At 35.3% G+C, this 12,055-nt stretch overlaps 2 protein-coding genes across 3 annotated transcripts; both read left to right on the top strand.

Moving 5' to 3' along the window:
• Positions 1-242: 242 nt before the first annotated feature.
• LOC122308147 (alpha-dioxygenase 1-like) lies at positions 243-4,302 on the top strand. Its single transcript, XM_043121335.1, has 9 exons — positions 243-500; positions 1,028-1,177; positions 1,370-1,503; positions 2,198-2,414; positions 2,516-2,661; positions 2,848-3,075; positions 3,211-3,413; positions 3,546-3,789; positions 3,977-4,302. Exons 1-9 carry the CDS (start codon positions 384-386, stop codon positions 4,200-4,202), a joined length of 1,665 nt encoding a protein of 554 aa, XP_042977269.1. The 5' UTR covers positions 243-383; the 3' UTR covers positions 4,203-4,302.
• A 2,595-nt stretch (positions 4,303-6,897) lies between these two features.
• LOC122307985 lies at positions 6,898-8,277 on the top strand. 2 transcript variants are annotated; one of them, XM_043121131.1, is made up of 2 exons: positions 6,898-7,227; positions 7,426-8,277. In XM_043121131.1, exon 2 carries the CDS (start codon positions 7,428-7,430, stop codon positions 7,977-7,979), a length of 552 nt encoding a protein of 183 aa, XP_042977065.1. In that variant the 5' UTR covers positions 6,898-7,227; positions 7,426-7,427; the 3' UTR covers positions 7,980-8,277. The 2 variants fall into 2 exon arrangements, with proteins under 2 accessions (XP_042977065.1, XP_042977064.1); XM_043121130.1 differs by having other exon boundaries at positions 6,899-7,123.
• Positions 8,278-12,055: the final 3,778 nt, after the last annotated feature.

Genomic DNA, 12,055 nt, shown 5'->3' with positions numbered 1-12,055 from the left:
CTTCCTCGTAAAATCCCACCTTAATTATCATGCTATATATACCTAGCTACCAGCTGGCCTGCTATATATCTACTGCAATATGCAGCCATGTTCAAAACTTCGAATGTTTCTGCATTACTTCCGATTATTACATGATTTAATTAGTTTCCGACAAAAATACGCAAGAAATACGCAGTGGCTATTGTGATATATATTTTTTTAACGTAGTACTTGTGTTTCATGTCATGTTCATGCAGATTGTTCACTCCATCGACAAGTTGGGCATATGGCATCGGTTACCGGTCTTCTTAGGTCTCATCTATCTGGCTATTCGACGGCACCTTCACGAGGAGTACAACTTGTTCAACGTTGGAAGATCACCGGTCGGTGTTCGGTTCAACCCCATGGATTATCCGTATCGGACAGCTGATGGAAAATACAACGATCCCTTCAATGAAGGTGCAGGCAGTGAAGGAACTTTCTTTGGCAGAAATGTTCTCCCGGTCGATCAGAAAAAGGAGGTATATAGTAGTGCTACTACTCCATTATTATTAATTAGGAGAAAATGATGTTAATTTGTTCATACATCATATAACTAAATAAAGATCGATATATAGTAATTCGTAACACTCTAATTAGCATATATAACATCGACCACAACGTAATTATATTATTGTTGAAGTACTAATAATTAACATGCTAATCGTGTCAATCATAAACAAAATAATTGATTAATTAGTTGTCTGTGATCATCACATCAATAAATATTATATATGTAAGTGATATATTCGAGATGTTACGAAATAAATATAAAAGAAATTCACGTTCACTGTGTTTGGATGCTTAAAAGAAGCATTACAAATAGTTTACATGCACCATAAGAAATTCATAGTCGCTGTATTTATTAATGGAAGCTTTACACATTGAACGATGTACTAGCTTCTTCTTTAAAAAAAAAATAAAATAAAAAATAATCCATAGTGGTTGCTCTACTCCTTGTTTCTAGTATTTTCAATTCCAATAACAATCTGGTCTTGGCAATATGCAGCTAATGAAACCAGATCCAATGGTGGTGGCCACAAAGCTGCTTGCGCGGAGAAAATTCACAGACACGGGAAAGCAATTCAACATGATAGCAGCCTCTTGGATTCAGTTTATGATACATGACTGGATTGATCATCTGGAGGATACCAAACAGGTCTGGTTTATATTAAACACAACTATTTAAGAACAATTTTTTATCTTGAAGTACTTCCTGGCGAATTTGACAAAGCTTAATTAAAACAGTTTTCCTTTATCTGTATGTGCGAATGTGTGTGCGTGCGTGTGGGTCTCATGTGTATTCTGCCTGAATGTGTGCATGTTCTATGTTTTGGCCAAATTATTGCAGATTGAGTTGACTGCACCCAGAGAAGTTGCGAACCATTGCCCCCTCATGTCTTTCAAGTTCTACAAGACAAAGGAGGTTCCAACTGACTTTTACGAGATAAAGGAGGGTGGACTGAACATTCGCACACCATGGTGGTAAGAAACTAGTACAGAAGTGTGCAATCTAGGGTGTGCCAACTTCCAAACTAAAAGGCAAAATCAAAGGTTTTCTATAAGAAATTGAAAGCAGTTTCTCTCCTTGGCAATTTAATACAATTAAGCAGTATCTGACCAAATATAAATCCTTTGCAAAAGGTCATCTGTAAATAATTCTCGAGAAAGATGGACACATCATATATGGAAATTAGTCAATTACAACATTTGATATATATTATTCAACATTCATATAAGATTTTTGGATTAACGTAGATCTCATGTATTGATTAACATTTATGTGAGGTTAGGATAGTGAGTTAACATAAAAGGTGAATAAAATATTATTAGAATAGTACTATTATTTAATATTATTATTATTATTTAGGATTTGCAAAAGTTGAATTGTTTATTATATTTTGTGTAAAAATTTGAAAATATTATAAAGATTAGATGGGATGAGTTGAGGTTAACTCTATAGCTATGTTTTTAGACCGTCAAATTGGGTCAAATAATTAGAAATGATCTCAAGTGCTGCAAGTAATTTTCAGCTCCCTGTTTTAAAGATACCTCCAAAGGCAAACACAAGATGAATTTCCTAATGTGCAGCATATATGGTAGTGCCTTACATATGTTAGCTAGGGGCCGAGATGATGGATTTGTTTTCTTTGAAAAAAAAAAATGCAAAATCTATTAGGGATGGTAGTGCCATATATGGAAGCAACGCGGAAAGGTTGCAAAAAGTGAGAACTTTAAAAGATGGGAAGCTCAAAATAGACTCGAATAATGATCTTCTTCTCCATGATCAAGATGGCACTCCGGTCTCAGGAGACGTTCGTAATGGTTGGGCTGGCATTTCCACTTTGCAAGCCCTCTTCGTTAAAGAACACAATGCAGTCTGTGACACTCTCAAGGTAATTCATTAATTAGATGCTGCTTTACATATATACACATTAATTTCTTGTGACTCTCAATTAGCTCAAAACTTATTCACTTTTATTTATGGGTTTTTTAGAAGGAATATCGAGACTTGGATGATGAAGAATTATATCATCGCGCAAGGCTAGTGACATCAGCAGTGATTGCCAAGGTCCACACCATAGATTGGACCGTGGAGCTCCTCAAAACTGATACGTTGCGTGCAGCGATGCGCACCAACTGGTAATTAATCTTTCATTACAGAAAAAAATATATATACAAGTACTTGTAGTAAATATAGTACTAAGGTTCATCCCTTCATAATCTCCCCTAGCTGTTGCATTGCTAATGATGATCCTCTTGCCTACGATTGTTTTGATATATCTTCTTGTGGTGGTTTTGGTCCTTTGGAAATTAAATCAATTTCAGGTATGGATTGCTGGGAAAGAAATTCAAAGACACATTCGGTCACGTTGGAGGAGCCATTTTGGGTGGTTTGGTGGGTCTAAAGAAACCCAATAATCATGGTGTTCCTTACTCATTGACTGAGGAGTTTGTTAGTGTTTATCGGATGCATTCCCTCCTACCTGAACATCTTGATCTTAGGGACATCTCAGTCACACCCGGGCCGAATAAATCTCCACCATTGATTGAAAAGTATGACCTTCTGATCATAAAACATCAAAATTAGCCCAACCAATTTTCATGAAGACTATATGTGAATTGTGATAGCTAGCAGCTACGTACTAGATGGATGTAATTTTGCCCTAAAATGTGTTGTTTCATTTTCAGGGTCCCTATGCCAAATTTGATAGGTCACAAGGGAGAAAAGACCTTGGCAAATATTGGGTTTGCAAAGCAAATGGTATCTATGGGCCACCAAGCTTGCGGAGCTTTAGAACTTTGGAACTATCCCACATGGCTCAGGGATGTTATACCACAGGAAGTGGACGGCCATGATAGGCCTGATCATGTGGACCTACCATCTCTTGAAGGTACCATGCACCAACGAATATGAACGTACCGTACATATCTAAATGATTTACCGCCATGCATATTATTGATCGGAGCTCATGATCATCATGTATACTTTATGGTACTTGATTATTTATATAATATTAATGCAGTATATAGAGACAGAGAGAGGAGTGTGGCAAGGTACAATGAGTTTCGAAGGGGCCTACTGTTGATACCCATTTCGAAATGGGAAGATCTGACGGATGACGAGGAAGCGATTCGAGAGCTTGAAGAAGTGTACGGTGATGATGTTGAAGAGCTCGACTTGCTTGTGGGCCTCATGGCAGAGAAGAAGATCAAAGGGTTCGCCATTAGTGAAACAGCTTTCATAATATTCTTAATAATGGCAAGCAGGTAATTATCACAATATATATAATTCTATTATATATTAATTATACGTAGAGGAAGTTGCGCAGCCATGTGCATGCGTGCATGCATTGTAAACTTCAATGGTAAATTATATTTCTATGCTTCAAAGTATCTAATTAAGTAACGTGGTTTTATCTTTGGGTTGGGTTGGGTTGGGCATGGATGGATGCAGGAGGTTGGAAGCAGATAGGTTCTTCACGAGCAATTTCAACGAAGAGGCATATACAAAGAAGGGGTTTGAATGGGTGAATACGACAGAGAGCCTTAAGGATGTGATAGAGCGTCATTACCCAGAATTGATAAAGAAATGGATGAACTCTGCCAGTGCCTTCACAGTGTGGGATTCCCCTCCAGAATCTCACAATCCAATCCCACTCTATCTTCGGGTTCCCAAATAATCTAAAAACTTAATCAATCATGACCCACTCTATATATTGTCGTCGTCGCATGTTTACCTCAACTTTGTTTTAATACAATAATACTCTCTCTCTCTCTCTCTCTCTCTCTCTCTCAAATGTAATATAAGCAAACTGAAAGTAGCTAGGGCATATAATTAGCTAATAAGTTCTTTTAAACACACACAAACATATAATATATATATATATATGCAAGAAAAAAAATAATTTAATTTTTAACACAATTTACACTATAAGAAAACGTTTATTTACTGCCATTTATTTGTTACGAATTAAATGACTATTTTCTACTAATATGAGTTAATTATCACTGCAAATAACTGGTCACAAATATTCAGTGTTATAGGCATCATTGATTTTCACTTAAAATTAAAATTAAGCTAATAATTCCAAACAAAAGATAAAAATATCAGAATCATAAAAGAGAACATAGAACAGGCCTTACAATTTCAAAGCAAAATGTAATTAGCTAGTAGAAGAACATGTTATTTGTATCGGATTAAGATACATTATATATTAAGATTAATAAAAATACCCTTGAAGGGAAATCTTGCAACTAACAAAGAAACCCAACAAATACAAAAAATCTCTTAGCAAATAATAAAACACAACTACAAATGCAAAAGATCATGAAAATGATGATTGGTGCAGCAGATACAGTAATTTATTGTCATGAGAATAGCAAGAATAAATGCTTGCCACAAAAATAGAAGTCCAGTCACAAAAACAACAAAGAAGACGTAGAAAAAAAAAGAACAAGAAACTAAATCTTTTGTGTTAGGATGATGAAGAACTCAGGCTTCTGGTTATAATGAAGAAAAATAAGGAGATAAGAACATGAGAGCTAAACAGGGGAGAAGAAGACAGAGGGAAATGGGAGAGAGGATGTAATGGGAGAAAAAGAAATGTTATAATGGTTTTGTGCGGCTAAAATAATCATTTTTAAGGTAAAAAATTTAAGTTATTAGTAAGGACGGACATACGGAAATCTCATGATATCTACACACTATTCCTACGAAAAAGTCACTGCTTATAAAACGAATGGGATCCTTCCCGGCACCTGGCCCCGCCCATTTCAAGTAAAATTCATCAGAAATCCACCCGTCCTACTTGAGGGTCGTTCCTGCCCGTTGCCCCTCAGGGCCGACGGAAATGCAGCCGGGCCGGTTACCCGTTAGCTAGCCCTTCCTTGAACTGCATGCTATTTTTCTTTTGTACGTTTACTGCATCGCCTCTTAAACGGTAAACCCACGTTTGCATGATTGGAATTGAGTTTGAAAGTTTAAAAAGTGTTTATAATTGTTTAAAAGTTTTCTTTTTTTAAAAAATGATATATTTGATAAATTTATAAAAATTATTTTAATCACTTAAAAAAGTTGAAAGTTTACTTTTCTAAAAAGTACTAAATTAAAGTTTTTATTAAAAGGCTCCTGCAGATAATTGTATATTTTAAAAAAATTAATGTATCTAATTTAAAAAATGTTTTAAATACATGTTTATTAAACAATAAATAACTTTTAAAGTATAAAACTTATTATTTAAATTATAAACTATAAGCCCTAAAGTTATAAGTAATATTTTCTACCGCAATTCTAAACATGCGCTAAGACACATCTATAGAAACAACGTATCTAGACGAGTGAAAATGAAAGAGTAATCTCGTTTGTTTTCAAAACTTATCTTAACTCATTTCATCACATTTTATTATTATATTTTTTTTTAGATTTTTATATTAAATAATATAAATAATTCAACATTTTTAAATCTTAAAACAGAAATAATATTAAAATATATATTTTAATAATATTTTATTTAATTTTTAATTTTAAACTTAATTCATCTTATCTGTAAAAACAAATGAGGCCAACTCTATTTGGATTGCAAGATTCTCTCAAATCTATCTTATTTTATCCAATCTCATCTTAATATCTAAACACTGTAAACACAAATTTTCAATTTTCAATTTTCATCTAAAACTTAAAAAGAAAAAACAACTTTTCCAAATTTTAAATATAAAAATAATGTTAAAAAATAATATTTTAACAATATATTTTTTAACATTATTTAAATTTAAATTTTTTTCTTTCATCTAACTACTGTTCAAAAATTATTTTATATGAACTAATAATTTCATAGGGCCTCATTTGGATTTAAAATTGATCTCAACTAATCTTATCTTATTATTATAATTTTTTTAAAATTTTTACATAAAATATAATAAATAATCTAATTTTTTAAAATTTCAAAATAATAATATTTTATTTTATTTCTAAACTTTTATCTCACCATTCAAGCCTCACCGTCAAAAGGAGAAAACGTTTGCTAACTTTGCTCTCATCGCGGCACAACGAAGGCTTCGTAAGTATTTAACGTACCGAACTCTCTCTCTCTCTCTCTGTCTCTGGGTATATGTTTTAGGAAAAAATCTGGTTTGTTGTAAGTATAACAAAAAGAAAATCTTGTTGGTAATTCTCGCAAGCCTCATTTAAATAAGTAAAAATATTCGATCTTATCTTATTATTATAGTTTTTTAAAATTTTTATATAAAATATAATAAATAATTTAATTTTTTAAAAATTTCAAATAATAATTATATTTAAAAAATAATATTTTATTTAATTTTTCACCATCATCTCAAATCAGCTAATTATCTATTATATATCTCCTCATCGTTTATCGGCAATGAGTCGGCATTGCTTCCCTTTATTCCCCCCCGTCTCTTTCTGATTGAAACTTACTCCCACGGATTCACATGTAATTGTTTCTTAACTTCCCATTCCCATACCAATACCCCTCTGAAAACCTCTCCCTCTTGTCCATCAATTGCCCATTTCTTATCTCTCTTCCATTTTCTCCCTCATGTTCTTCCTCCCTTGGCTTCTTTTACCTTCAGTTTCATCCCGGTATTTCTTATTCCTTCTATTTTTGCTCTAAATCCCTAGGGTTTTTATTTTTAACCTTTGTTTGCTACTTTGATTATTATTTTTCGCTTCCTAGCCTCATTTGGGTATTTCTTATTCCCCTTCCTCTTGTACTAAATCTATAGGGTTTCGATTTGAACTTTTTGTGCTGCTAGCCTGCTTTAGTTTTCACTTGTAGTTCAATTTTCTTTGTTGTGTTACCTGAGATCTCAATTTTGGTTCTTGGATTGTGCTTCTTTATCTGTGATTCACTCTTTTCCTTTCTGGTTTTTTAATTTCTGAAGCAATGTCACAAGGCTATGCTATAGAGCTTTACTTCGATCCCGCCCTCGAAAACCAGGTCTTGAAGGCCTGGAACGTGCTCGCTCGCCGCCAAATCAGCACCCAGCTCATCGAAATCGAATCCCGTCCACACATCACCCTCTTCTCCAGCCCCTTTGTTGACCCCGCGAAGCTCGAAAACGTTGTTAAGAGCTTTGTTTGGAAGCAGGAACCTTTGCCTCTATCTTTCTCTTCAATTGGGAGCCTTCCCAGTGAAAACAACGTACTTTTTCTTTCGCCTACACCTTCGTTGTCGCTTCTCCAGTTCCAGACGCAGTTATGCGATGCAATGAAGAAGGAAGGGATAGAAATTCCGGATGAGTATCGCCAGGACTCGTGGATTCCTTATTGCGCGGTTGCTGAGGAAGTCCCGAGGACTCGGATGGCCGAAGCATTTTGCGTTTTACGGGACTTGAAGTTGCCGGTTTCTGGGTATGCCATGGATATCGGGTTGGTGGAGTTTTCGCCGGTTCGCGAACTGTTCTCCTTTGTGCTTGGCAATTCCGTAGAAGCATGAGGTTCCAGAGCATTCTTATGTGTCAATCTCGAATTATGCCTTTTCCCCTCATGAATGTGGTGCCTTTGGTGTTAATGTAAATGGATAAAATTGTTGCTATTCAGAGCGTAGTTACAAAATTTGCAGTTTATGTTCTTGAAGACTTTTTCATCTTATTGTAGATCGACGGTATATTCTGCTCACACACAGGTAAGCATTTCTTCTTGTTGATTTTGATGATCAGTGTATATTGCAGATGGTGATAAGAACGTAGCCTGATTTTATCACAAATCATACAAGAATCTAAGTTTTTTTTTTTTTTTTTTGGGTTCTCTCGTTAATTGGTCATTCTGCTGCATCAGGATACGCTCTGTTACCTTTGTACCCATTTGGGTAGCTTTGTGGATCTTGCATCCATAGTGTCTTTCCGCACAGCTACTTTGCAATACTGAACTTATTTTCATCCTTGTGAATCAGGATTAGTTTTATATCAGCTGTGCCTTCTGAATTTTAATCGTAAAGCCCCCCTGTGTTGCAGTACTTTAATGTGTATTTCCACTTAGATAACCACACACTCATTTTTGGGGAATTTCCTGCTTAGATTTTTTTCTTTTGATATAATGTGAATTAGGTATTTAAACTTCTTGTGTTATTATTTTTGGTAAGTAAGAAAATTTTATTAATCACATAATTTAGGCGCTTAGGCACATAGTCCAGGTGCACAGAGAGTATACAAGAGTTGAAACTTATTACAAGCGATCTGTGAAAATCAACATAATTACAATCACGTAATTCTATTCGAGTGTTATTCTCTGAGGACAGTGGCATTTTACGCTTTAGGGTACGATTCTCAGGGTTCTTAATTTTGTAACAAACATTTTTTCCCGTTAACAAGTAGCAAGTATATGTGCATGCTGCATGGTTTGAATAAAACATTATTCTGCATGACTAGACAAACCAAAAAGGATCTGTATGCATACGTTTGCTATGACGAAGTGATGCCCTCTTGTATTTTTGTTAACTTTTTTCTTTCTTTTTTTTTTCATTATTGTTGTCGTCTATAGACATCAGAGAAAATAATCATTTGGGGATGTTTCTTGTTCGTCAAATAATGGTATCTAGTTGGGATGTCAGAACGATGCAAATTCTTTCAATCTTGATTTCTGATACACATGCATAACAAATGGCATTTTAGGCCACGTGCATATCTTTCGGGGATAAAGAAGAGGAATTGTCTTCTTTTGCATCCATACTTAGAAGATGACTGAACCCTTCAGGAGCAGAAACCCTGGTGCTTCAAGGTTAACTTCTCAATGTACTACTAGAAGGAACTTCAGTCTTCTGCGGCTATTCTTGAATTTAGCATGTCATGGTTCAGTTTTACTGTAATTTAATGTACTGCCTAGGGAAGTGTGCTGTAAGCAAAGTGAGCCCCTGTACCAACATGAATTGTTTGCATCGCTGCTGATTTTTGGTGCGACGTTGATGCCTTTTTTATTGCACCGGACTCCCCTGTTTACCTTTTGTTGCCGTCGGTCGCTCGTCAATCCTGTTTTTCATCCGGTACGTAAACCATTCATCTTTTATTCTTTAGGAGACAAACAGCATGCATTCTTTAGGAGACACAGTCCTTATCCAGTAGTGCTGCATTGTTTCAATTCCAATACCCCCTTTCAAAAGGCGGTTGTATATCCAATTGGCTTGTTTCTCTGTTTGGTTCGAGGCAAAGTGGATATGTGAAGAAGATATGTTAGCGCTTGAGAGGAAATGGCAATGGAGATACTAGATGCCATTTGCTATGCTTTGGGATCTTCAAGATCTAAATTTCCTTCGCAAACGGCCGTGACAATTGGTAATCGTCGTGTCAACTTGGAAATGGTCGTATGTTCGTCTTGTTGTTAATTATAGATCCGATCACATGCAATATGATTATCTCATTTTCTATTCTTCCACCCGCAAATACAATAATTTCCTGTGTGGTTAACTCTAGATTCATGAGGCCCGTATAAACAAACAAAAAATGTGTGCTATAGTGCTTTAACTAGTTAGCTTAGCTCCAACCCTTAAATTATTCAAGAACTCAAACCCCAAGCTTTACTTTGAGAAGTAAACTCAGGAACTTTCAAGGGAGTTGAATGGGTATATACGCCTTGATAAAAAGTATGATGTTTTTATTTAGAGTTAATTGCAAAATCAGTACTACCTATTGTGTTCATTGCTGCATGTTTGCCCCGCTGACACCTGGAGTGAACTTGGCAGCTGAGGTTTTGTTCTGGTCCATATGTAAATCCGAGTACCGTCCAATCTTGATGTTGAGATATGACCAAACAGACAAGCTAAAGCTATCTATATAGACTCCCATCTCAACCTCCCGACATGCTCACATTTTTCTTTGACATATAGTTTGTTAGCCCCATTTTATGCCTGCCAACTGCAACTCTCTTGTGACTCTTGTGGTTATTGATTCGATCTTTTCTCTTTCTAGTGATAGGAAATTGTTCGCTAGTTTTCCAGTTATGACAAACATACAAGCAGCTAGCTAGGATGATTGCTTTGTGTCGGCAGTGCCAGACACAATATCATATAATGATAGAACATCAGCGATTCAGCGTATGCGTCCAGCCGGGCACTATATGTTGCCCGGACTATACGTCAATCAGGATTGTCAATCTAGCGTTCACCTTTCCAAACTTCTGTAGCAGCTTTCACATTGATGTGATTGGGTTTTATATTTGGATCACCTGTCCACGTTCTTCTTCACGATCTCTTACAGTAAAGCCTTGTCTATTCTGTTTGAAAAGGGAATAGTCTTACATTATTTTATTATTATTTATAAATAGATTAGAATTCAACGTTCTGTATTTGGGCATGATTTATTTCAGCAAATAGATTAACCATATTGGTCCGAGGGAAGAATATTAATACATGAACACACTATATAATATTATACAAATTAAGGCACCGCTTGGATGAGGTGAGATTAAAAGTTTAAAGTTGAATAAAATATTATTTTTTAATATTATTATTATTTTAAAATTTAAAAAATTAAATTATTTATTATATTTTATAAAAATATTTAAAAAATTATAATAATGAGATGAAATACAAATTTTACTCCCTCAGCCCCGGAGTCATTGACCCATTATGACATAGTTAAGGGAAAGCCCAAAATATATGAGTTAATTTGATTAATGTGAACAGCCATGGCCCATGGTCGCTAAGCACATGCGCGAGCTCTTGCTAGGATAGTGCCCCTCACATGTGACTGTGGCAAACAAACAAGACAAAAACCCATTTGATTTGCTATTTATTAATGTCAGTCTGCCATATTACGTTGTGGTGGGGCTTTTATAGATGAAGTTTGTGCTGTGCACTGCGTACGTGGTTGCTGGGATGATGCTTTTACCCATAGAAGCACAAGCTCCGTCGATTTCTGCACTAGAATCCAATATCCATGCGAGAAAAGGACATCTTTTATCCGATCTACTTTCTTTAACGGAATTGTACACCTATTTTTGACGGATTCCTTTCTAGCTTCTGGACAGATTCCAACCACCCATGGTTCTGAATAAATTTGCAGCCGAAAAAAAAAAAATCTCTCTTTTGTCACCAACATTAACGGCGTTGTCAAGAAAGAAAATCGACGTCACAACTCAAATGGAGATTCCTTGACTCGGAAATCTCCAGGAAACAATGCGACGACACAGAAGCGATTCCGAAACATGATTTCATGTGAATGAAGCAACTACATTATTTCAGCTAGCTATGCAAGGGAACATGAATAGAGTGAACATCCATTAATGACCCTATTAAGTATTAACCTCACTCCAAAATCCAAAGTCCAAACACCAACTTCAGACTTGGAAGAACCGGCAGCAATAAATACGTCTTTTCTCATATGGCCTTATCGACAAGTACTGCGAGATGCTGTTATCTGATACTTTTTAATTAATTAGATTGGCCGGTGATCCAGCTATGAGAGGTTGTTTTTTTAATATTCTGCTATTAATTTACAAATTTAGCTTCTAAGGGTGATGAAATATATGAAATTTATATCCTTTTAAACCGTATATAATATTACTCTTAATTTTATTCTA

Source organism: Carya illinoinensis, chromosome 4 (assembly GCF_018687715.1).
Source record: "Carya illinoinensis cultivar Pawnee chromosome 4, C.illinoinensisPawnee_v1, whole genome shotgun sequence".
NCBI classification, from domain to species: Eukaryota; Viridiplantae; Streptophyta; class Magnoliopsida; order Fagales; family Juglandaceae; genus Carya; species Carya illinoinensis.
The sequence above is the reverse complement of the archived record's forward strand: the minus strand, read 5'-3'. Positions and strand labels throughout refer to the sequence as shown.